General features: G+C 46.3%; 12 protein-coding genes across 12 annotated transcripts; 9 read left to right on the top strand and 3 right to left on the bottom strand.

Annotated features, from left to right (window-relative positions):
* Positions 1–1625: 1625 nt before the first annotated feature.
* GLAREA_07349 (NAD(P)-binding Rossmann-fold containing protein) lies at positions 1626–2642 on the top strand (the record flags this gene model as incomplete). The annotated part of the gene is made up of 2 exons (XM_008082037.1): positions 1626–1919; positions 1968–2642. 2 exons carry the CDS (start codon positions 1626–1628, stop codon positions 2640–2642), a joined length of 969 nt encoding a protein of 322 aa, XP_008080228.1.
* Positions 2643–4050: 1408 nt separating this feature from the next.
* On the top strand, positions 4051–5457 carry GLAREA_07348 ((Trans)glycosidase; the record flags this gene model as incomplete). The annotated part of the gene is made up of 3 exons (XM_008082036.1): positions 4051–4183; positions 4235–4446; positions 4495–5457. 3 exons carry the CDS (start codon positions 4051–4053, stop codon positions 5455–5457), a joined length of 1308 nt encoding a protein of 435 aa, XP_008080227.1.
* Positions 5458–6226: 769 nt separating this feature from the next.
* Positions 6227–8397, top strand: GLAREA_07347 (uncharacterized protein; the record flags this gene model as incomplete). The annotated part of the gene is made up of 3 exons (XM_008082035.1): positions 6227–6397; positions 6455–7656; positions 7710–8397. 3 exons carry the CDS (start codon positions 6227–6229, stop codon positions 8395–8397), a joined length of 2061 nt encoding a protein of 686 aa, XP_008080226.1.
* A 1372-nt stretch (positions 8398–9769) lies between these two features.
* Positions 9770–10780, top strand: GLAREA_07346 (uncharacterized protein; the record flags this gene model as incomplete). Its single annotated transcript, XM_008082034.1, has 1 exon — positions 9770–10780. The coding sequence occupies one exon, from the start codon at positions 9770–9772 to the stop codon at positions 10778–10780; it is 1011 nt and encodes a 336-aa protein (XP_008080225.1).
* A 475-nt stretch (positions 10781–11255) lies between these two features.
* Positions 11256–11860, bottom strand: GLAREA_07345 (uncharacterized protein; the record flags this gene model as incomplete). Its single annotated transcript, XM_008082033.1, has 2 exons — positions 11256–11771; positions 11819–11860. 2 exons carry the CDS (start codon positions 11858–11860, stop codon positions 11256–11258), a joined length of 558 nt encoding a protein of 185 aa, XP_008080224.1.
* Positions 11861–12152: 292 nt separating this feature from the next.
* On the top strand, positions 12153–12989 carry GLAREA_07344 (Fe,Mn superoxide dismutase (SOD), C-terminal; the record flags this gene model as incomplete). The annotated part of the gene is made up of 3 exons (XM_008082032.1): positions 12153–12282; positions 12335–12600; positions 12693–12989. 3 exons carry the CDS (start codon positions 12153–12155, stop codon positions 12987–12989), a joined length of 693 nt encoding a protein of 230 aa, XP_008080223.1.
* Positions 12990–13648: 659 nt separating this feature from the next.
* Positions 13649–13983, bottom strand: GLAREA_07343 (uncharacterized protein; the record flags this gene model as incomplete). The annotated part of the gene is made up of 2 exons (XM_008082031.1): positions 13649–13690; positions 13750–13983. 2 exons carry the CDS (start codon positions 13981–13983, stop codon positions 13649–13651), a joined length of 276 nt encoding a protein of 91 aa, XP_008080222.1.
* Positions 13984–16835: 2852 nt separating this feature from the next.
* On the top strand, positions 16836–17645 carry GLAREA_07342 (Class I glutamine amidotransferase-like protein; the record flags this gene model as incomplete). Its single annotated transcript, XM_008082030.1, has 3 exons — positions 16836–16913; positions 16972–17209; positions 17269–17645. 3 exons carry the CDS (start codon positions 16836–16838, stop codon positions 17643–17645), a joined length of 693 nt encoding a protein of 230 aa, XP_008080221.1.
* Positions 17646–19599: 1954 nt separating this feature from the next.
* Positions 19600–19927, top strand: GLAREA_07341 (uncharacterized protein; the record flags this gene model as incomplete). Its single annotated transcript, XM_008082029.1, has 2 exons — positions 19600–19837; positions 19890–19927. The coding sequence occupies 2 exons, from the start codon at positions 19600–19602 to the stop codon at positions 19925–19927; spliced, it is 276 nt and encodes a 91-aa protein (XP_008080220.1).
* A 156-nt stretch (positions 19928–20083) lies between these two features.
* GLAREA_07340 (Protein kinase-like (PK-like)) lies at positions 20084–21489 on the bottom strand (the record flags this gene model as incomplete). Its single annotated transcript, XM_008082028.1, has 2 exons — positions 20084–21375; positions 21429–21489. The coding sequence occupies 2 exons, from the start codon at positions 21487–21489 to the stop codon at positions 20084–20086; spliced, it is 1353 nt and encodes a 450-aa protein (XP_008080219.1).
* An 804-nt stretch (positions 21490–22293) lies between these two features.
* GLAREA_07339 (uncharacterized protein) lies at positions 22294–24164 on the top strand (the record flags this gene model as incomplete). Its single annotated transcript, XM_008082027.1, has 2 exons — positions 22294–23072; positions 23180–24164. The coding sequence occupies 2 exons, from the start codon at positions 22294–22296 to the stop codon at positions 24162–24164; spliced, it is 1764 nt and encodes a 587-aa protein (XP_008080218.1).
* A 571-nt stretch (positions 24165–24735) lies between these two features.
* On the top strand, positions 24736–25317 carry GLAREA_07338 (uncharacterized protein; the record flags this gene model as incomplete). The annotated part of the gene is made up of 1 exon (XM_008082026.1): positions 24736–25317. One exon carries the CDS (start codon positions 24736–24738, stop codon positions 25315–25317), a length of 582 nt encoding a protein of 193 aa, XP_008080217.1.
* Between the last annotated feature and the right edge of the window lie 16 nt (positions 25318–25333).

Genomic DNA, 25333 nt, shown 5'->3' with positions numbered 1-25333 from the left:
TTTGAGACTATTGTCATATTGGATGATCTAGAGGGGGAAAAAACTAAAAAAGAAAGGCTTTTAGTGCAACTGCCGTGAATCGAACACGAACCTCCACCTTGGAAGGGTGGAATCCTAACCATTGGACCACAGAAGCTTGAGATCTGATTCGATGAAGCATTTTGGTCGTTTGTTATATATAAAGCACGTTTTTTTTTTACGGGTGGGAGAGGGATAGGCATAAAATCGATCAAATCATTTTTTGAGATGCTTGACTTGCATGGTTCTGGAATTTTTTCATCGTGTTCTGTTCTTGGGTTGGTGGTTCGTACCGTACCTGACGTGCCGCTGTCACGAATACGAAGTTATCGAGGTGCGGAACGGACCGAGAAGGGAAGATGTGAATCATTTCCTCGTAAGAACGTTATTTCAATTATTCAATCCACTATTGCGTTCTAGTAATCAGACAGGCGATGGATATTTGCTGGGATTTGTCTCTTTTTGGCGTTGTTTTTTTATCCACAAACCCAGCATCATGTCGATGCATATCACCACAACGTCTCCCCAGGTCGTCTTCCCATACCATATCAACCGCACTCCTTTGAACACCTATATTCCCCCAAACTAACCAGATAACTACGTACAAATCCCCAGATTCCACCACTACCCCTCGCCATTCCATCACAGCCCAAGCGCAAGCAACGTTCCCAAATCCCATCCGGCTGCAGAATCCCGCTGTACAGGTGCGGCGTGGGAATCCTTCACGTATCTTTAAGGCGTACATGTACTTTCGAGGCGGCGAGAAATGTTCGGACCTTTTTTTCGATTTCCTGGGGGAAGATGCATTGTGTTGTTGGTGACTGGGAGGGGGGAGAAGGGAAGGCGGAGAGGGGAGGGGAGGGGGGTTTTGCGGTGGTGATGAGGGAGGAGTATAGAGTATTGAGGAAATGGATGGATATATCTCGTAAATCTAGAACAGTAGAATACATTGCAAAATATAAGCTTAATCCCAAAAAGTCCTGTTGGAACAAAAGAGCAAAAAAAACACCATTCATGTCGTGTCACCATCCACAACATCCCCCCATCATCATCCGTACACCCAACGGCTTTCTCGCTACGGAACCACCTCCGAACCTCAACATCAGACGAAAACACTCCTCTGCTTACATTGCGTAGCGCAACTCATTTCCCGAATGGCCTATTCATTAACACCGCACTTCCCATCCGCACCTCTCTTACTCTGCACCGGTTTGCCTCTGGTTATGGTTATCACATTTTCGCACGCAAAAATCATCTCACCAGGTCGTCTGACACCCAATGGGTCAACTACTGCGCCGCGTCCTGGCTGCGGGGGAAAAGGGAGGGAGTGTTCACGATGAAGGATATCACATCTTAGCATTTTACGTCAAGAAATATAACTAGGTGTTGGAGGGTGTGGAGACGCTTTGATGGGACTGTAAGTTACTTACCAAGGTACCCCACCTGCACGGCATCCAACTCCCAGCGCAGGAGCAACATCAATACACCTTCTGGGAATTCCCCTGCGTCAGCGATGAGATAAAAGTGCGAGTTTTCACCTTCGATCTTGAAGTCTGCCATTTCGTTTTCATCCCACTTTGCAAAAGCAGATCGGACAGCGGTGAACGATGGCGATGAATGTGCAAGGCAAGACGGCGCTGATCACGGGTGCGGGATCGGGGATCAATTTCACGTTTGCAAAGGTGTTGTTATCCAGGGGTTGTAATGTGGTGATTGCGGATCTGACGTTACGGCCTGAGTCGGAGGAGTTGGTGAGGGAGTATTCTGGGGAAGGCGTGAAAGCTGTGTTTGTTAAGACTGATGTCGCGGATTGGGGAGAGCTTGAACAGGCGTTTGAGGTGACGATTGAGGAGTTTGGTGGTGTTGATATTGTGGTTCCCGGGGCGGGGATTTATGAACCTGTGAGTACGGAAGAGGTGATACAGAGGAATTTGGACTGATTTTTGTAGCCATGGTCGAATTTCTGGAGTCCGCCGGGTTCAGCAGAGTCGAAAGATGATGTGAAGAATTCGAGATATGCGATTATGGATATTAACCTCACGCATCCAATTCGACTTACTCAGTTGGCAATTGCGCACTTCCTGGAGAGAAAGAAGTCTGGGACGGTGGTTCATGTGTCTTCGATTGCTGGACAGACGCCGTTCTTCCCTACACCGTTGTATGTAGCTTCGAAACATGCCATGAACGGGTTCGTCCGATCTTTAGGAAATTTGGAGAAACCACCAGCACACATCCCGAAGATCAGAGTTAATTGTGTTGCGCCGGCTAGGATTCTGACGCCGTTATGGACGGATCATCCTGAGAAGTTGAAGATGGTTGGGAAGGCGGGGAATTGGACGACTCCGGAGGCGGTCGCGCAAGTGATGTTGGATCTGGTCGAGAAGGAGGAGTATGTTGGGGGGTCGATTGTGGAGGTCGGAAAGAATGTGAGGTTGATCTCGACGTTTAATGATGCCGGACCGCAGGGCCATGGGAATGGGTTGACGAGTATTGAGGGGTATGATAGGGATACTTGGGAGAGTATGGAGAAGCAGATGGGGGAGACGAATGGGAATGGGATCAGCAATGGGAATGGAAGTAACAATGGAAATGGTACAAATGGGAGGAACGGAAACGGAGTTTGAGGATAGGTTCTGAGATTTGGAGTCCTAGGGTATTGGAGTGGACGTCCTCGCAGGAGTGATCGCTGAGCCTGTATAGAGGGATTTGAAAATTGCAAACATCCTCAACGATGATTCGGAAGAAATTCAGATGTATATGCGCAAACATTCTGCATGTTTCGGCCTGATGGGAACAAATGACCTGCATTTGGATCGTCGATGATGCTTTTGACGATGATCTCCTTGGTAAGATTTGCAATGCTTTCGAATTATGCAGCAGGGTTGATATACTTGATTGATCAACCGGGAGTCGTGCCCTGGTCAGCACTTGCTGAAGCGCGATAGTTTTCGAGAGGCAACAAACATTCTTTCCAAAGGAAAACCCTACCTAAGTATGCAGGCTGAAAATGTTTTCGCAAAATGCATAAGGCGAATCCCCTAAATGCTTCTGAATAATCTTGCTTTTGTGTCGTCGAAAACATGGCTTTTACTAACAAATCACCTCCTCAACCAACCATGCCATTGTCCAGACCTGCCAATAATCTTTTAGCCGTACCTTGATTTCCTGTTCCAATGTTTCATCAACTTTTAATAGCGAGACACCAGTGCTCTGCGTGGCGAGCAAATCAAGCACTCTGGGCGAGCAAATAAAGGTGGAGCCACATCCATAAGTGGCTTAACTCGTGTGCTGATAAGACCGCCATTTACGGGCCGGTTATCGTTGGTGCAGCGATAGGCGTTCGTTGGTTGACCGGCCGAGATTTGCTTCAGAGCTAGGAAAACGGAAAACCATGGTTTGAATTTCGATGTTTGGCAGAGCTGAGTTGTTGTGGTGTTGTTGATGTTTTGCGGCGGCGATAGAGTGGAGAAGTGGAGCAATCGGATTTCATAGATTTAATTCATCTGTGCGAAAATAAAAACAATCTCAAAAGATCAAGTTGTTTCCCTTTCCGGACATTTCTTCATCTGCTTTCCAGCTTCAACCACTCACTGTCCGTCGGTTCTGCCTCCACCCCTACCTCTCAACACCAACACCCCCTGACCCCCTGCCTCATTACAGTAGGATCCGTTATCATACGTCGACCGTCTTGAGCGACATCATCCTGTTCCATCCTCGATCCACCGTCTTCACTTTCTTTTCGCGCTCGTCACCTCTGTCGCTCACACGAAAACCTCACTCGTTTGCAGGTTCCGGTTCGAGAAGTTTAATTTGGTGCAGGGACATCAAGAAGGATTCCAGGAAGGAGATATCGCAGTCAAACACCACTATCGTTGCTTCCCAAGCCGTCGTTACAAGAGAATAGATTGTTGTCGTCACCCCAACGTAACATTACCACTTTCGCTCGATTCAATCGATCTGTACGCGTTACGAAACGAACTGTCCGAATACAACCATCGAGTACGAATAATCAGTCGTTAATATATCGAAAACATGTTTTCCAGAGCTATTCTGGCAGCGAGCTTGCTTGCAGGTTCTGCTATTAATACCGCCAATGCGCTGCCTACCATTTCTGCGGTAGGATCCAAGTTTTTCGACAGCAATGGATCGCAATTTTTCATGAAGGGTTCGTCACCTGCGAGTAGATTGGATTGAGCTATACTGACTTTTTGCGCAGGTATCGCGTATCAACTTACACCAGCTGATCCTCTCGCCGATACCGAACAATGTCAACGCGATGCGAGCTTGATGAAGACATTGGGCGCCAACACCATCCGAGTTTACCACGTTGAGCCAAATGAGAACCACAGCGGGTGTATGAGTGCTTTTGAGGATGCTGGAATTTATGCGCTCATTGATCTCGACACCTTTACCACCGATATTGATCCTGTAAGTTGGACTCCTTTTACACGTGAAACCTTGCTAATCGGGACATAGCTTGCAGTATCATGGAATCAATCGCAATTCGACGCCTTTGCTCGAGTTATGGATTCATTCGCAGACTACGATAACGTTCTTGGTTTCTTCATTGGTAACGAGGTTATCGCAATGAACAACCAATCTCTCGCCGCTCCATACATCAAGGCTGCCGCTCGCGATATGAAAGAATACAGAGATAGCAAAGGTTACAGAAAGATTCCGATCGGTTATTCAGCTGCTGATATCGCTGAACTCCGACCTATGCTTCAAGATTACCTTGCCTGCGGAACTAACTCTTCCGAGGCCATCGATTTCTTTGGCTTGAATGCATATGAGTGGTGCGGGAGCAACACTATGCAAACATCTGGTTACAACACTCTCAACACTTATGCTGAGAACTTGAACATCCCAATTTTCTTTTCCGAAACTGGTTGCAACACTGCAAGACCTAGAGACTTTGCCGATCAAAGCGCAATTCTGGGCCCAGATATGGATTCTCTTTGGTCTGGCGCTATCATTTATGAGTGGATTGAGGAAGCTAATAATTACGGTCTTATCTCATACGGTACAAGCGTTGCTGCTACTGTCACGGCTACCAATATCGAAGGTGGTTTCACTCGAGGTGGTACCCCAACTCCAGTCTCCCCAGATTTCACCAATCTCCAGAATCAATGGAAAACTCTCAACCCAACTGGTGTCAAGTCTTCCGACTACAAGCCATCAGTCACCCCACCACCATGTCCTGCCTCTACCGCCGGCGGCTGGCTCGTCGATGGTGATGTGAAACTTCCAAGTGTTGGCCAGGTCTTACAAACTGGTTCCGCTTCCACCACCGCACCAGTCGCTGCCGCCAGCAGCACTCCAACCGGAACGGCAGCCAACCCAACCAGCACGAAAGCAGGCGCAAACGGAGGAAAAGAGATTACAGGAATGAGCATCGGACTTGTCGGTGTGATGTTGGGGTTCATGTACTGGCTATAAATAAATACCACGGAATTGTATATATTTCACAGAAGGAGCAGGGATGTTTATAGGCGCTGAACGGCTGTATACGAGTGAGGGTCTGATCAACGAAGCGCGGCGTTATTCATAGGCATTTGGGGTGTTTGTTGTTTTTTAATTATAGGGTAGGAAGCTTACATGGAATACACATCAAGTATATACGTCAGATGAGGGACGCGGAGCTCTTGAAGTGCCCAGGGACATAATTTTGGTAGATGGGGGATTAGGTAGATGGTGAGACGTATATAAGAAATTTATAGATATTAGATATTGTTTCTGAGGTGCCGGAGTTTGAGGGTGATGCTGATAGATATGATAATTTTATTGCTAACATGATGCAGATTGTGATCATCCTTTTCAAACTGAAAATGAATGATAAACCAAGCAAGAATAGCACCCCAGGTAAGGTATCGTCTCTTCGTCTCTAGAGCTCCTTCCTCGTGGGCAAATCGTATGTCTCTATGGTTCGTGATATATCTTCATCTCTTTTGACAAGAAGTCGGGTGAGAAGTCTCTGGCTCCCAGCTTAGTGAGAACTTCACAACGTACTCCTCCAGTTGTCAACTTCGAATAGACATTGCAGTCTGAGATCGAGGCGACTTTATATCTTCGAAGGAAATGATTTATTAGGATATATTATGTGAGTCCCGACCTATAGATATGATGAATAGCTATAGGGTTGTACTGATATTTCGTAGTATATTCAACATTCTTACCTTTTATCACATCTATATAATCTACGTGCAAGATGGAGATCAATAGCATGACCATGGAGCAAAAGCAGGTTAACACCTTTGTGTGTTCTGAAGATCACCAGATGTCCGAAAAGGAGGACAATACTAGCGAGGAGATGGAAGTGAAGGAAATCGAGGAGACTGACATGTTCACCTTCACTTTGGAATCACCAGACCAAGACCCGGTGAGTGTTAAAATGGCAGAAAATTGTCTTTTAGATTCATGACTGAAAGTGGTGTAGGAGCCGCGTACACCACCGAATCGAAGTTCGCATAAGGGTCTTATTTGCAGACCATCGACTGACACAGAGGAGCCGTTTACACCAGAAACTCGACAGCAGAGCAACAACATCGGTTGTAGAGTACCTTTGCCACAACAAAACCCATTTACACCGCCGAATCGACGACGGGGTGATATTGTTGGTTATGAATTAACGATCTCGACACACCAGCCTCGTACACCAGCAAATCGACCGCGCAGTAACATCATCGATCTTAAAGTATCAATCTCAACACAAAACCCAGTCACACCACCAAATCGACTTCCAACCACCACTCTCGCTCCCAATCCGTCAATAACCTCGACTTCGTCGACTTTTGATTTTCACACAGCAGTGCAAATGCAGAGATCGACCAGCTCACAAGCAAGTTACGTTCCGAGTTCTGGTACGGAATCAACGTTGTATCCGAGTCCGGATTACGAGGATACGGAGTTTGATGGGATGGATGAAGATAGGGTAAGGGACTTTCAGGAGGGGGATGGGGAGTATGCCAATGGTTCGTCGACTCAAGGCTCAGAGGATAGGAACCAAGGCTTCGAGAACCAATACAATCAACCACCATATCCAGAAAATCGAAACGAACAACCGCATCACTCCTACCCAGCACATCATCCACATCCGCTCTACCTCCCTGCTCGACCGCCAACCTCACCACCCCGTCTCCCCGCTCACACTCCCCTTTTACGCTCTCTCGACAAGATCTTCTATAATCAGAAATCAGCTCTCGATGGCCATCTCCTCGCCAGCCCACTACTAGTTTCACCCATCAGAACTAATCCTCAAATCCAAGACCAACGAGACGCAGAATACATCAATGCACGTATGGGCTACGTGTTGCTCGCGAGTAGCAGATTGCAAGCAGTCGTAGGCGTGCGGAATGATCTTGTTTTTGAGCTACCTCCTCCAATATCGGGTGGCGTGCTTGGAGATAAGGCAAGAGAAAGAGGGATGGGGGAGGTGGGTAACGAGGTGGACAAGGAGACGGGGAGGGGGTTACGTGAGTATTTTCTGAAAATGGGACAGCGTTACGGTGTGAAGAGGCGGAGATGCGAGGAGCTTGTGTTTAGTGATTTCGCGATGAATCTGAAATCTGGCATTGGAAAAGGCGAGATGATTGCATGTTTTGGAGAGGGATGTAGGATTGAAATCGGGGAGGTAGAATTGTATGTCCCTCTTCTCCCCTTTCTTCCTAAGGTGGAATGCTAACTCAAAACAGACCAACACACAACACAACCACCCCCTGGCTCACCTTCCTCCTCTCCCGTCCCCTCCTCCCCGCCCAATCCACCCCGTCTTCGTTCCCCACCCCCGTCCCAAACTCCTGGATCTTTTTCGCGCTCCCAGCACAATACGCTGAGGCTTCGCCCATCGCAACATCCCAGCAGAATCCGTATACCAAGCATATGCGGCAGGAATACCAACTCTCCCAAAACGGCATACCAATCATAGAGTTCTCCTCTAAACCATCGGAGCTGGTGCACGGATGGAGCAAGTGGGGTGATCGGTATAGAGAGACGATGCGTGGGAGCGAGTTCCGGCGAAGGGGTGAGGAGGGGGCGTGGTTGGGTGTGGAGATGGAGGGGGCAAGGGGCGGGGAGAAAGAGTGGTGGGAGAGGTTTTATAGGGGGGTATTTGAGGATGTTAGGGTTTGGGAGCGGGTTAGGCGGGTTATGTCGCGTGGTGGACTTCGCGTTTCGGTTGCGTGGCGGGAAGTTGAGGATACGGGTTCTGAGGATATAGGGTTTGAGGATGGAAATGTTGGACTGGGGATTTTTAAGGAGGATGGTTCTGGGGTACGGCAGCTTATTTCGAGGGATGATGCGGGGGTGTGGAGGGAGAAGAGGGGGAGAGAGGTTCAGATGCCGATGAGGATTAAGAGACGGCCTGTGGGGGGGAGATTTTGAATTTGAATTTCGAGTTCAGGGGGATGGATAGGGAGTTTAGGGGAGGGTTTGGGGTGAGATTTATATGATGAGGAATCAAATTCATTTAATCTATAAATGAGTTTACTTGTGGTGCGAAGAAAGACTTTTGTGAGGTCTGATTGATACGAGTGTAGGTTAAACATCTTCAGTTCTGAGAAATAACACATCTAAAGTTCCTCTAATATACCCCTATAACCTGAAAATCCCCACCTCCCCTCCAACTACCTCAAGCAAATCAGAAAACCCCCCAATCCTCCACCCAAGACACGCATCTCACCTCGCCACCTCTCAACCGGACGTGAAACAACCTTAGAGTAATAGACAGTATTATAATAAATAACATGAAGAGTGGATTATTTGTGGGTTTGGATTGTGTAGGGGTTTTGGAGTATTAAAATGGGGTTTGCATGATTCGAATCAGGCACTTGTGGGAGGAGAAAAATGAATTGTGGTACCAGTATGGTGAGTGATGCTGTAATCAGTTTGTTTAGGGTTTGGAAATGGAGGTGTAAATACGTGCTTAATATAGAATGTAAATCCGAGTTGCGAGTGCGTCAGGTTAACGTAGCAAGCTTATGTTAATTTGTCAATTGAGAAGTATACCAGTGGCGAACGAAGTAGAAGCGGCAGAGAGAAAGTTTGCAAAATATTTCCTGCTCGTGGTGATTTCGATATGGATCACTCGATATAAAAAGCTCGCGAGGAGTAAATATCTTGCCGTCACGCTCTATCAACAACAAACATCCTTTCGTCTGCTTCAACGATACTCCCGAAATCTTGCTTATGCTTCCCGCACAAAACACTAGAAGAATAGTTGCCCGCTGGTCGCCAAAGCGTATTCCTCGATAATGTTGCGCCTTCCTTCCCACGCTGTCTTTCCTTTCGCTCCTTCCCCGGAACTTTACATATCCCTAACTAGATCGACCTTCATGCTCCTCACTGTCTTCATTCCAAAACATCGCGTTGCGTTGAACATCATTAAACATTGAACAGCAATCATTCGCACTCTTAAAGTTACCATTCTTACGCTTGTCAAGCTCTTTCTGACCACCCTTCGATTCGCATTTGGCTCCGTCAAACCGTCCGTCGTTGAAGAGTACAACTTCGTTCTAGTCTTGAATTCCATCTCCAGATGATTACTCGAGAGCCAATTCCATGCTCGTAGCCGACTGAGGCTATCGATCTCTTGTCATCTAGAAGCGACATCAAAAAGCGATTCGTCGAGAGTCGACACTCTTCCTCCTATCCGAGTGAAACGATCGAAAGCGGTCCCATCAAGAAGCGTCTTTTCGTCCTGTCTATCCGGATCACAGAGGCGACTTACTGTTTGCCTCGGGTTAAAGAACGCAATATGCCATCATACGAGAATGACACGGCTGAGAAGGTCAAGACACGGGTCATGGTCCTATCAGATACTAATGGTGGTACACGCGCAGATGCTGGAGGTTTCTGGGACGGCAATTTCCATATGTTTGACGCACCACCTCGAGACATCGACTTACTCATACATTGTGGAAACTTTGGAAACGGTGAACCAGAAGACATGAAAGCAACACTCCAAGCAATCTCCCAACTACCGGGACGAATGAAGCTGATTATCCCAGGAAGCGACGATGTGCCGATCGAAAGCAGCTTTGGTAGACCGATAGATCCATTCAACACTTTTGCCGAGGCGTTGAAATTGGAGGATAAACAAAAATCGAGAGGAGGAGACATAGTAGCGAACGATAAACCTGATGGACCCGATGACCTCGTCTTTTTGGACGAAGGGATGCATACGGTTAAACTACGTAATGGAGCGATATTGAGCGTATACGCCTCTCCATATTCACTCGGCGAAGACAGGTTGAAGCCCTTCACGTATAGTAGTGATGTTGATCGGTTCAACCTGGGGAAAGATATTCCTTGGGGTAAATGGCATTCTGGGGAGGCCATGGCAATTCCCACGTCGCCCCTCGTCGATATACTTGTGACGCGCGGCCCGCCTTTCGGATTGTTCGATCCTGTGAGGCAACGTGGAGTAGACAAAGGATGTAAATCTCTCGAAATAGCTGTTAGCAGAGCGAGACCCCTACTTCACTGTTTTGGTGATAAACATGATGCAGTTGGCACTTGGCAGATTTTCTGGAGCGAGGACCACAGGGCGAGAGGATTCGAGTCTTGTAGTAAGATGTTAAAACTCGGGAACAAATATCCTGCAGAGACCTCTCAGTACCTAAATGTACCACTGAAGGGGAAGGGAATCAGCACTGTCTTAGTGAACGGCACTATACGCCGTCCTGGGAGCCGAAACAGTCAACGGACTCACCGACCCTGGATATCCGACTTTTTCTTCGAGAAGGATCTCAGTCGTCATGGATGAGATGCATTCTGAGTGGGTACGAACGGCTTCCGGTATTATTCGTGGTCTTGGCGCAAAGAAATTGTTTAGTTTGAAGTCAGAGCATGATTCAAAAGGATATCAATTGCAGGAGCGGCAATGTGACTGCTCTGCGTATCAGCGTTTCTGGTGGTCATAATTAAGACTAGTCCTTGAAAGACAAAACGTACCTTTCAATAGTTCCTGATGACCAGAGTGATCTGAGTACTTAATCACTGCACCGTGGACCGTCGGAGCTGTGACAGTCCCTTCGGCAGCTATTTGATTGCCTTCCAGTAGCCACATTACGTGCCCCATGAGAAATGTAGGTCAAGGGGCTAGTGGTATTACCAGACGTGACGTCGCAAGCAAGCCTTGTTCCAAGCACTTGACGAGATTTTGCGCGTTTCATCAGCAGACACATCCAAAATCCCCCTTCAGAACACCATCACTATGGCCTCGTCAATCTGCCGTCCCCTCAGCCCTTCTTAACCTCCCCCATCCAAACCCTCATCGCCTTCGAGCTATCATGCTGAGCCCTAAACAATCCTCGTTCCCCCTCATCCAACCCCCTCAAAAACTCCACTCCATCCCCAGCGCCAACACCTCCACCGCCTCTCTGTCCCTGTCCAGCATTACTAGCATGATCACTAATCTCAGCAGCCCTCACCCGCCAACTCTCCATCAAAACATCACACACCTCCTCCTCCTCAAACAACTCCAGAATCCTCGCCCCAAGCCCATAAAAGTGCTGTGCCAACGCACGTATATCGACGGATTTCGGATCGGCTTTCAAAGCGTTCATGACGCGCGGGGCGAGCGAGGGCGGGAGATCGAGCGTTACGAGGGTTTTGGAGGAGGCGCCGGATACGGCGAGCATTTCTGCGAGCCAGAGAGGGAGGTCGACGCGTGTAGAGGACTTGAGCGTGTGGCCTGGGTTGTTGTCGAGGTAGCCTAGGGAGGGGACGTCGAGTTCGAAGGTGCATGGGACTTTCTGTGTTTTGTTAGTTGGGAGGGGGTGGATGGAGGGGTAGAATGTACTTGGGCGTCTGTTAGGATGGAATCTATGTCATAGTAGGACATTTTTGCAATTGTGTTTGCGACAAGAGAGTGGTATGGTTCTATGCCAGTTTATTATGCGTCAATCATGAAGTTGAGAATAGAATTGTTGTTGTGAGATTGAATGCGACGCGATTGATATCGCGGTCCCTGCCGTCCGGCCTCCACAATTGTCCGGGGTCGTCAATCCTCGGCAGAAGTGACGTTTTGGCGAACCCTCCAGAATTACGTCTGAGCTTTAATTGATCCGCATGTCACCAACTCTCTTCAATCAATTCAAAGAAACGTCACAGATCCATCGATTGAATAAGCAATTATGTCTGCAACACTATTCCGCACAAGCACCGCCGCTCGCTCGGCCTTGAAGGCTGGAGCTGCAAAGAGAGCGGCTTCTGTAGCTACCACGAGCTTCGTCCGTGGAAAAGCTACTCTACCAGACTTGCCATGTAAGCAATTCTTCTTCTTTCAATTCAAATGGAAGGCTAAGCGGAGGTATAGATGATTATGGGGCGCTAGAGCCAGCCATCTCTGGCAAGATCATGGAATTGCACCACAAGAACCATCACCAAACATATGTCAACAGCTACAACGCTGCGTCGGAACAGATCGCTGCAGCGGAACAAAAGGGAGATATTCAGGCTGCTATTGCGTTGCAACCTGTGATTAATTTCCATGGTGGTGGACATATCAATCATACTCTTTTCTGGGAGAACTTGGCTCCGAGCAAGAATGGTGGTGGTGGTGAGCCAACTGGGAATGTGAAGGTATGTCAATAATCGGCTTCTAGTGAGCCTCATTCGGCATTGCAAGAAAAGAAATTAGAAAGAAAATCAGTCGTTAATGAGTAAATCTTTAGTCTGCCATCGAGTCAAGCTACGGCGACTTCTCCAACTTCAAGACCAAATTCAACGCCGCGCTCGCGGGTATCCAAGGCAGCGGATGGGCATGGTTGGTCAAGAACAACGAGACAGGCCATGTCGAGATCCGAACATATGCCAACCAAGACCCAGTTGTGGGCAAGTACACACCGTTGTTGGGTATTGATGCTTGGGAGCATGCATACTATTTGCAATATCAGAACAGAAAGGCGGAATACTTTGGGGCTGTTTGGGATGTGGTTAACTGGAAGGCGGTTGAGGGAAGATTGAAGTAGATTGTGTGATGAGTTAGGGGTGTATGATACCAGGAAAGAATGAGATAGCGAAGTTCCTTTACATTTGTTGCAGCAAGTGGAATGAGATATACAAATTTGATTTATTAGTAATGTGCTATAATATATCGCTAACAATATCATCCTCCGTCCAGCGAGGAAAGCAAACGCTAAAGCATGGGTATATAAAAGCAAGAGCAAGTGCAAAAGCAAAAAACAACAAAACATGTCATGTATAATCCAGCCCAAGCCTCCCCCATCAACGCCATCATCGTCATCAACAACATCATCAAGATTGTTGCATCCCCGAACTCCACATCCTCCACATCCGCGCCTCATAAGGCAATCATCGACATGGCGACCTCTAATAAACTTTTTCGCCCCTCCACATGCCCGATACATTGGTACTCCGGAGCATGCTCCTAACAAATCGGAAAACTCGTTTGCACGTGATCCCGTTTCGTCCATGTGATTGCCACACTGGGCTCATGAGACATCCGTCCGAAATCGATGGAGTGTTTCTGATTCAGCTTGCGACATGCCTCATGAAATGTTCCTGTGATTTTGGGAGGAATTGTGTCGTACGGCCGGTGGTATGGTCATTTGGAAGGGGCTTCGCGTCGTTTCCCCAACGGTGTGATCTTGCGACTCAAACCATATGCTCACTTCTTGGATTGTCTGCTTCGTCCTCTTCCGCATTTTTGCTGTATTGCGTCAGTCCAAATTCCCAAAAATATCATATTAGGATAGATAGATAACTCACTTTTTCCTCGCGGCGCTCAGCGCTCATGCGGTTTTCCTCGTATAACATATTCAAAGGCTTGCCGTCGAACATTAAATCCGCGTCGTCGATGCTGTAGGGCATTTGCCATGATCCACCGCTCATGTCGGATTCTTTTTGGGTGATGTATGAGGTGCTGTCGTTGGAGTAGTAGGATGGTTGGTAGGTATCTTGGTAGTATTGTTGGGAGGAGGTGGTTGAGGATTGGGAAGACATTTTGAATGTTGTACAGATGTATATTTCTCTCTCGGTGGGTGTTGGAAATTGAGATGTATTTTAAAAAAGTAAAAGAGCCTCCGAAGAATGTGGGTTGTCCAAGATTGATATATCTATCCTCTTTCCGTATGCGGTGAGATGTTGAGTAAGTGTGGTTCACGAGTTGAGATCGGGTGCGGGTCTGACTCGCTTACTCGCAGACCGAGTGACAACGGAACTATTTTTAAAGGATATAGTGTTTCTCGGCGACGTCTCGAGAGGGTGGGATGTGGTACGCTTTGCTAGTACTTTCGATAGCAAACAATAGATAGGTAACAGGCGTTTCGTTTAGCAGGAAAGGTAAAGGAGGTTTATATCCTCAGGTGGACACAGGACCGTCTTATATCTTTTTGGACTCAATGTACACAGATCCTGTTACTCACCGCGAACCCCGGTAAAAGAAATATTTCAGGGTGTCGCCATGCGTGAGGGTTTGGTAACGCCGGATGATCTGAGTCAGGCTGCTGGGCGATTGAACGCTTTACGGGCTCGGTAGGTGGACGATTGGCCGGATACTAAGCCCTGCCACCAAACTCAACTATCAAAGTTGATGGATTTTGTCTTCCGTCACCGGCAATAGTCGGTGCGGAACCCTGTGTGATGTTCTTTGGTTCGTGGAGACGATGGTCATGGTTTCTTGGTTTTACGTGCCGTGGAGATATATCGTGCTTTGATAGATGGGGTAGCGACCGTGATTACCTCCGAGATACTTGTATCATGCAATTAGGACTTAAAGATGGTGATGTAAGTGCCTGAAATGGAAGCTCAAATGTGAAAAAGGGGACCCCTTCCTCGGCTTGCATGACATCAAGACAATGAATATCTTGCCGCATGCGAACGACATTTCATGTCCAACAAAGCATCAATAATGTTAATATCTCACGATAAATTCGTTTTCGGTCATTTCCATCTCGGTGCTTACTTACATCATTACTACACACAAAACACGAGATTACCCCGGACTTTTTGCTCAGGATGCTATTCTCACATGCTTACATATTCATTTAGGGTGACATATCATTCTGCCTGCAGATACATTAATAGGCTTGGAATATCAAAATCCTTCCCAAAAAGGTAGTTACAATCCCATTCGCACCGGTCGACACTCGGGAACCACGGCGACGATACCATCTTGTCATCGCAAATCTGTACAGATCTAAGACAAAACCTCACGATCCGAAAGTTCCACAACAGGAAAGATTGTCATGAATTCGTTGCACCGAACAATCTGTCCTCCGATTTAGGAGCCTTCAAACCTGTTTATGAGGCTTTTCGCGCTCGGTAAGTTCCTCGCTCAAGCATCTATCCAGCCTTGAATATCTTGTGTAACGAATGCTGGTTTGGGCGGTACACGGAATACTTACCGCAGAAGGGCGGGAGGGGCGTGTGACATTTCTTTTTGCGAGCCAGAATATGCATATGTGCAACTTTTGAGGCTATTCTTGAGCTTGCAAGCTCGCGATATTTTTCTCCAGCGGGTCGCTCGGCTGTCCTGAGCTCGGGTGACTCCAAGTGTGTGTGTCGTGAGTGATAAGCCGCATCAGATGGCCATGAGCTGGCAATATCGAAATGGGCTATTCTGGTGGCCGTCCGGATCTGGACCGAGTGAGATATATTGCCTGTTTATTAGTTTCCAGGTGGCATGTTGCGCAAATCTGGGGGCCGTGGAGGGGTCGATGGCGGGGTACTTGATGTACATTTCTTCCGCCTGGATGGTGGAATGGGGCTGAAAAGGTTAGTTGTCGGATGAACTATTTGTTTGTTTTGTATTGAAGAAAAATGGGCCGCCTGTTTTTAGGCTGCCTCAGAAGCCTTCCTTTTGTCGTTTGCCCTTTTTAGTCGTACGGTTTGTGAGGCTATTTGTGTATTGGTTGCCTCGTTTCTATCTTAAAGCAGATGCTCGCCCCACAGAGTAGTATTGCCAAAAGCCTGGAACGCCCCTTTTCTATAGGCTTATGCTCAGCTTGCCTCTGGAGTGGCGCGATCGTATCGCCATCTAATCGTCTCGACCTCACTCGCAATCTATGCATCTTCTTCTCATTCGAAGCCTCGCTTAAGGTTAATACTACCTAGGTATCCTTTTCTCATACCCCAAACGAATCCATCAGCAAAACCACTTCACTCTTCACGTATTAAATATTCGATTAGGCTTACACATGTTGAGAGCACAATGCTTCACTTTGCTTCAACAATTTACAACCCAATTCGGAAATTTGCTTCCGTGATTGAATAGTCTGCCGCTCAACAGCAAAGGACATTGTTCAAAATAATGGGTTTGGCCATCAAGTCGGAATTCCACTCAGGCCTGCACATGGACAACAAGGAGCGAGATTCCAGAAAACCAATGCTCGTGGAATTCTACCCCACGAAATCCACAAGAAGCAAATGCCGGAATTTTCCTATGCTTTTGTTTTTCGTTTTGAGACAAAATTGGGTTGAATAATCTTCTAGGTATGTTCGAAGCCGTGGCTTCCTACGAACAAATCGTGAGAAGCCATAATGTAACCATACCTCAGGATCCGATGATCGGATATCACATAGGAAGATACATAATAGTTCACGATACGATCCTCAGTAGGTCTCGAAATACATTGCGGTCGTAGTGTTTGGAATCAGTGGGAAGAGCCGAGGTGGGAAGGTGCTAAAGTGGGAATACCCCGCTACCAACTACATCATACTTATCAGGGATCCCAAATCATATCCTTTGTCTGTATTCTTTCCCTGGAATAGTTTCTTCCTCTCTCCAACTCTCAATCTCATCAGAAAAAATTCTTTTCAATTCTAAGGTACAAAAAGAATAATAATCAAACACAATGGCACCAAAAGTTCTCTTCGTCCTTACATCCCATAACAAAATGGGAGATACTGGCAACCCCACTGGTTGGTATCTTGTAAGTCCTCTCACAGTTTATTCCCAAGATATAATGCTCACTAATTTCTCTTTGACAGCCTGAGTTCGCACACCCATATGAAGAGCTCAAAGACCATGCCGAAATTACAATTGCATCCCCCAAGGGAGGAGCTGCACCACTCGACCCCTCAAGCGTAGAGGCTTCCAAAGACGACAAGGTCTCCACACAATTCTTGAAAGAAAAGGAGAGCTTGTGGAAGAACACCGAGAAGCTGAGCGACTTCTTGGGCAAGGCCAAAGAATTCGAGGCTATCTTCTTCGTGGGAGGTCATGGTCGTAAGTTGCACAACCCGGAGATCGTCCAAGTGACATGACCTGATGATGTGCAACAATAGCAATGTTCGACCTCGCAACAGACGAGACATCGCACAAATTGATCAACGAGTTCTACTCCAACAACAAGGTCGTCGCCGCAGTCTGCCACGGTCCCGCAGCACTCACCCACGTCAAGATCCCAGGTGGTGGGTACCTCCTCGACGGACAAGCCGTTACTGGATTTTCGAACTCCGAGGAAGACGCGGTGGGCTTGACTTCTGCTATGCCATTCAAGTTAGAAGACAAGCTGAATGAGGCCACGGGTGGAAAGTACGAGAAGGCGGCTCAGGATTGGGGTGCTAAGGTTGTGGTTGCTAGAGATGGGAAGTTGATCACTGGCCAGAATCCTGCTAGTGCTGGACCGGTTGGACAGGCTATTCTGAAGGCGATTTCCTAGGTTGGGAAGTCAAAGTCTTGTGTATGATATGTATAATAAATCGTAAGACAAAATCGAGAATCTTGAGAACGAAGTTTAAAAAAAAGGTCAGAATATCGGGCCGCGGTGTCTGTGAAAACTCTCCTTTTACCTCTTATCGGAAATTCCTACTCTATCTCTACGCATGCGTACTAAACTTCCTTTTACGTCGCCTTAGCCTAATCTCTACCCAAAAACTATAAACTTGTATCCTTAGCTGTACCATCGTGATTTATATTGTAGTAACGATCTTACTTATCCCTCTAGGAAGAATAAATGAAATTTGGCTAATATTAATTGTATTAGAGACTACGGAATTAAGAATTATTGTGTTTAACGTTATTTAGCCTTAGGTGCCGGAAAAGGTAATTTAGTACGTCCTCGAGGACTCTATCTGTTAAGCCCTCTTCTTATCTACAGATCTATCTCTTTCTCTCTTGGCGATGTTCAAGTAAATTCATTACTAGACAACATCTTATTATTATGCAACATATTTCTATTGAATTAGCATCTGCTTCCACCAATATTAAGCTATATTTTTCGAGAGACTTTAAGCTATTTTTGCAAAAGACTGTGGTAGGCCAAAACCGAAGGTCATGTGATTTTGATTCAATGTAAATTTTCGAAAGATATATAGTAGTAACATTGATTTTGCTTATGAGATTTTGCTTTTCCACATTATCGTTACATATTATCCGAAGCTATTTCTCCCCGGCCTTCGTAGTACTCCCTCGTTAATTCGTCAATGATTATTATTAACATGTGTAGAGCTTGACCGCCTATTATGACCTGAATACTGCCATTTTCTAGCTTAATCAAGAAGAATAACCTAATCGGCTGTTGCAGCCCCCCGTCAAAGCTTCTGATATGGAATTACGATATCTCTTTGTAGTCCTGCAATCGGCACGAACCTCAAAATTGATCGTGCTTCTAGAGGGCACATCAATGAGACGACTTCTATTTTTAGACAAACTCGGGTTATCATTCAATGTTTGTGTTTCGGAAACGGCTGTTGCAGTCGGCAGCATCACAATTCACAAACAATCAGCAATTTGTCTGTCCATATTGACGCTCATGGAAGAAGAACACCTTGCACTACCTGGCCTCTACACAGGTTCCTGTTTCCTGACTGTAAGGAGTGCCAGAATCAAAAAGAAATACTATGTTGTTACATATTCATCTAATATCACAAGCTTTTCATAGATATAATTTGCATCCCGGCGGTCCTTCATTTGCCCATGCTTACAGAATAAAGCAGAGCGTCTTGGACAAGCGTCTCACCCTCCAGCCTTAGATTTATGAAATCTCTCCGTGCATAGCATGGATTCCTTTCTCTTCGTCAAGCTTTCTTTATTCTCGAATCAAACCGGTTTGATGCATTGAAACTCCCCGCCTTTCTTTCGACCTCTAAATTGGAAGGTTCAGTTTGAGAAGGTCTAAGTTCTCTTTGTTTGGTAGTCATTACATCCAGTAGTTCGATCTATAAATGCCAGATCAAATGGCATTTGACTTCCCATTGCGAATATCGACTCTAGTCCACAATACATCATCCGTTTTCTGTCCCTCTCGAAGCGACAGCATTTGAATATATCAAAACCGACGTCTCGCTACTCAGCCCAGCTTACCCGGCGTAATGGACCCTCATCAAAAGAAAACTCCTGAAAAGCCTACAGTGTGCCCGCATTGTCAAGAGGACCACCCACTATCACGCAGCGGTCGTGTCACCAAACATCCAATGTACATTCCCGGAAATTGTCTCCATTGTCAAGAAAGCCACGAACCATCGCAGGCTTATTGCCATTATTGCAGGGGATATACTTTACCTACCATGACACATCGCAAAAAAGGAAGGAGCATTCCCATCCAGAGGAACATTTTCGAAATTCACCCATCCAGTTCCTACGAGGTCAAATGCACCCCAATGAGAAGCGCAGCCATGGCCATCGAGAAGGACCTATACGTGGCGGTTTTTGGCTATAAGTTCCTCGAGGATGACATTCTAAATACTGTCGTCTTTGCACATCAGCCGGGCGGAGAGGAGGAAGAGAGAATCCATCTGTCGATGCGCAAGGCAGAGCGTAGCCCTACAATTTGTCAAACCAAAGCAAAGCCGAGATTGTGGAGCCGACTAAGAAAGGAGGATTGGGAGCAGTTCATCGATATTGTGAAAGAAAGTAAGTAAGCTCGTGGGAGAGACTAGATAAATAAGCTGACGTAAAACAACAGTACCCAAGGGATTTCCAGCACCAAATTTCAAAAATTAAATACGCATCGCTCAGTCTCCCAAGATTACAGCCCAGAGCCATTGTCAGACGGAAAAGAGAAAACACAAAAAAAAGAGATTAGCCTCCAATAAGCAACGACAAAACAAACTGCCCTTTCCCCCATTTTTCAAAATATCAAATTGTTCCAGACAGACTTTAAACTTTTTTCCCCATTGTCGCGCCTTCTGCTCCTTTGACTTCGGTACTTATTTCTTTGAACCATCTTAGAAACCCCCGGTCCTCTTTGTCGAATTGATTCGGCCCATATTTTTCATCGTCGAATTCTGAATCCTCAGAATCGGCGTCAAAAACATCGGCATGTCCTTGGTCTTCCCACCCTAGTGCATCGTCCTTAATAGATCCATCGTATGGTTGACAAGAACAAAATGGTTTACGATGCCAACTGTTTGCCTCATCTAGTCCATGTTTACACATAGTATGATCGCCACCTGACCTCCACGTCTTTATGACTTTCTTAACGGGTCCCGAGAGTTGCTTAAACTTCTCAGTTTCGATTTCGGTGAAGTAATCATCACTGAACTTGTCTTTCATAGCTTCTGCCCACCAAGGATAGAAACCAGCTGTTTCCCAGTCGATAATCCCAGTGACCTTCCACTTTTTCTCCTCGTTCTCGTTTGAAACGAAGATATTTTCGAAATGTAGATCGCAGTGGGTTAAGACGTACGGCCCACCCTTAGGGAAACTTGCCTTGAGCTTAGCTATCTGCTCATCCGCCTCTTTGACCCAAGAGTTGAGAGTTTCTTTGTCCTTAGTCCGACCGTCATCCCTTATATACCTGTCATAAAGTATACCCTTTCTCATGGCTGGAGTTAAGTTCTCTAGCCATTCTTCCTCATTGATCCCAGTCTTGATACAGCCACCTTTCCTACAACACCCGATCAAGCCATCGAGCAACTCTGAGCCATCTACACTACCCATTTGAGGGCTTGTGATTTGACGCCACTGTTTCATATGCTTGTCTAGGTCTTCGAATAACTCATCGGTTTCCTCCACAGAGATGTTCTGAAATACGCTTTCCATTGGAACGCCTTTCACGCGAGCCACTATCTCGAATGTGAACTTGTTGTCTGGACCTTCGATTTTGAATGATTCCGGAACCGGGACATTTGGTTGCTTCTCTCGTATGAATTTTCGTACAGTATAATCCTTCGCGAAAGGATGTAGGTTAGGCTCGTTTGGGTAATCTTTCATTAACCATGGTCCGCCCCTGCCAAGTTCCCAGATGGCCGAGTTTTTGCGGCAATACATCACTTTCAGACGTGATGTATAATTGCCCTTGCTCTCGTGTTCATCATTCCAGTCACAGTTGCGACACAAAACTTCCTTTGATTTGTGGGTACATTGCTGGTCGGAATCATTTTGCGGTTCATAGACCGTAACACCATGGACTTTGTGAACGAGATCACTAGCCTCTATTCCAGGATGAACTACAAAAGTTAGTTAACTCCGAATGATTAGATTGCAGGTCGCATATCCTCACAAGTATTGTCTAAGGCCCTCCTGTCCCGGATAACATTCTTCGGAAGTTTAGCGTTTTCCATTTCGATATAGCGATTCGAACTCTGAGGCTAAAGTAAAAGAAAGACAGTATGTTGGATTCGAAGTCGAGGGTCAAGTTGGAGGCTATATACAAAGACCAAAAGAGACAAAGGAAATATGCACTCTGGTTAAGAGGAAAGAATGCCCCGGACACTAGCTTCTCAAAGGATCTTCCGGAAGTAACATGGCTAAGCGAGGTTGTGCTAAATGCATGCTACTTGCTACTGACTACCACAAGTCGTCGGTAGTTTATTGTGATGCTAGAATCGAGATGTCTAATAAGTCAATCCAATAGGGTTCAAGGATTGAAAAAAGACTTGATAGACTTTACAGTCCGACTGCGTACATTGGTTACCAGGGCGATTCCTATGCTTTACCTCGCGAAGGACAAGATGTCAATAAATTGTCAATCGCCTGCCTAATGATCGTTAACCAGAATACGTTAGCTTGGAAAAGAGCTTAAGAATATGTTATGATTAGAATAATTGACAGAATATGTCATAGTGCACCAATTTAATTCACTAAATATACGACATTTAGTCAATTGCTGTCAGTGTTTGGACAGCCAATTATTTTATCCTCCGTGAGTACATAGGTAAAGATATATATTGGCATGCTTAGTAAGCATTCATGAAAAGTAGTTTTTGTTGGCACCGCTTCAGATACAAAATCATATCAGCTGAGAGCTGCAGCTGCATGGCGTCGTCAAGCAAACCTACCTGCTGTCAGCCTTTGAAACGCAATCTTGTCAACATGCCGCCTGTCTGTCGTAACCATTAACAAATCATGCTCCTGGCTTCCAAAACATGAGCGACACTGATGGAATTATGGAATGCGCGCTAGGTGCTGCAAGGTTTTGGATAGCAGCCCGCGAACGAGTGGATGCCATTGATGCTGTACCTCAGGCCAAAGCCTTGACTGTTGGGCTGAAGAATGGATGGGACTGCCACTTGGAACCATATACATATCAACCGCTTCTTGAACCCGACGGGATCCGAGTTCTCCGCATTTTCCCCTGGAAGGAACGATTACAGACGATAGATGGACTTTACATGCCTCGATGTGAGCTCATCCACCTCAATTTGAATTCATCTCCCGAATATGCAACTATATCTTACGCTTGGGGAAGCCTTCTCGAGAATAGTCCAGTGCTCCTTCATGGACAGAATTTCCTCACAGTTACCAACTCCTTATTCGAAGTGATATGCTGGACGAGTATCGATACCGAGGAGCCTCTTTATTTCTGGGCAGATCAAATCTGTATCAACCAACATGATCTCGTCGAACGAAGTAAGCAAGTAAACATGATGGGCAGGATATACAAACAAGCCACATTGACTTTCGTGTGGCTTGGAAAGAGCGGTGACACGGATGAAGTCGCTTTCGATCTGATTAAAAAGCTGTCGCTTGACGATCTGCCATTGGTAAAGGCGTACGACACGTTTCTTTTCAAAAACGTAGTGCGGCTCCAAAGCATTCTCGAGCCTTACGGTATTGGTTGCAATGGAAGCGAGCCTGGATGGATTGCCATCAAAGATCTCTCTTTACGACCGTGGTTCACACGGCTCTGGACTTTCAAGAGTTTGTAGTGTCGAAAAATGTCACCTTCGTATGCGGTAGTCGCCAGACTTCATCTCCGGGCTTACTTCGAGCATTCTATGCTGCGCAGGTGCTACTGAAGACTTCAACTAGTGGCATATACAACACTCACCTACTGCACAGACAGAGAAATAGATATCTGACAACTTCTTCCACCAAACTACTTGATTTGCTCTGGGAAATCTCGGACAGCGACTATCAATGCAAAGATCAACGCGATCGGGTGTTTTCTGTATTGAGTCTAGCTGGGTCTGACAAATCCTCTACTATTAATGTCGACTATAGCTTATCCGTAGCGAAAGTTTATCTATCGGTTGCAAGAGAGATAATTAAAAGTACGGCAAGTCTAAAAATTCTCACACGAAGACGCTGTGGCGAGTTAGAGGACCTTCCGTCATGGGCACCGAATTGGAGCTTTGGAATATCTTCTCAAATGGCTCTTGATACTGGAAATTTATCCTTTTCAAGTTCTGGGGGGTTTCAGCATATCTATAAAGAGTCAGAGGAGCATATTCTTATCTTCAAAGGCAAAATTATATCCACAATTGCCAAAGTTGCGTCGCATAACTTTACAGAACATGGGGACGAATATGATAGTAAAGACCTCGAGCATTTTCTTGGATTCAAAACCCTGGTACCTCAAATCCTCGAGGAGCTGGAAGGGTGGCCGCACGTCGATGGCTCGTTCAAACGGAGGACATGGGGGTACTGGAACTGGCTTTTGGGGATGAATTTTTCTGCTGGAAATTTCGGAAATCGCACTGATGCCTATGAGAATGGACTTGATGTCGCTGATTTCATGACCAACCCCCGAAACCGTTACGAGAGAGATTTGCGGAAGTGCTTTGGAAGGAAAATCGCGATTCTAGACACGTATGGTTATCCGCTGGGTCTTGTTCCAGACTATGCTCGTGCAGGTGATAATGTCTGTATATTAAACGGCTCGACAACTCCTCTAGTGCTCCGAAAAAATGGACAGTCGTTTGAGGTCATCGGGGAATGCTACGTAAATGGAATTATGTATGGAGAGGCTGTGGACTGGAGTCAAGAAGGAGGTGAAACTTTTGTTATCAAATGAAGGAGGTAGCCGTTAACTCACAGTCGCTTTCCAATAAAGCGAAGTCGTCACATAGTACCAATACTGTAAGAAGTTGTACTGTGGCTACCTTGACTCGACAGTGTTCGAGACTCGATTTCTTCAACCCACCGAGCACCATTATCTCCACATCACACATCAGCAGACAAAGCACAAACCCTCATCTGAAAACAAAACTCAAGCCAGATACATCACAGTCTGTACGACGAGAAATAACGAGAAGGGTGTGGGGGGTGATCTGTAACGAGTAACCCCTACACCGCTTATTACTGTCCATTAACCTATATCTTATTACTTATTTCGTAGGCATGCAACATGATCTTTTTTTTTCATAGTATGTATCAATACCAACAATACTTCAACCCACTTCCCGCACCCAATGTCCCTCCCGAACATCCCCTGCCTTACAAACCCCTCCCACAACTACACCATCCACCGCTTCCACCCACCTTCCTCAAAGAAACCACCTCTCACACTCTCCATCCCACTATGTCACCTCCAACCCCCTCACCGCTTTCATGTCCCATCTAAGAACTATCCTCTACGTATCCAAATGGAAGGTCCCCTCATAGCAATACAGCGTCTCCTTCCAAAAGTCTCATGGCATATCGAAAACTATGACGTCCCTTTTCCACTATCAGGCGGTCATGAGCTGGCAAAACTAGCCTTCCGAGAGATATATCAGCGTGATGTACGAGCAGATATTGTTGGGGGTATGATTGTAAGAGATGAATACACGGGGTGGTTAGTTGAAGCTCGTCCAGATATGTATGTAACACCTGAGATTCCCTGCTTATCTTCAAGAGCCGAGAGCCTAAACCAAGACTCCTTTGACTTTAGTATGATCGACTACTACGGCATAACATTCGATCATCTCGTCCCGCCCGGCGACCCCGATCCAGAAGTCCTACAACTCAATACTTTTGAGATAGAAGATGATGGAGGCATATACGCCAACACCTACAGCCGATTGAAAATTGATCCTCCGGATTACATTGGGAAGAAAGTGCTTGCGCTGCCGAGGTGTTGTCAAACGAGGAATGGAACGACGGATCGGAGGCGAGTTAATGAGGGGGTGATGAGAAGGGATGGGATTGAAATAGAGGAAGAGGCAAAAATAGAGGTGCGAGGGTGAAGAGGTTGAGGTGGTG

This window comes from Glarea lozoyensis, assembly GCF_000409485.1.
Source record: "Glarea lozoyensis ATCC 20868 chromosome Unknown GLAREA16, whole genome shotgun sequence".
Lineage (NCBI taxonomy): Eukaryota > Fungi > Ascomycota > Leotiomycetes > Helotiales > Helotiaceae > Glarea > Glarea lozoyensis.
This window is presented reverse-complemented; position numbering and strand designations above follow the sequence as displayed.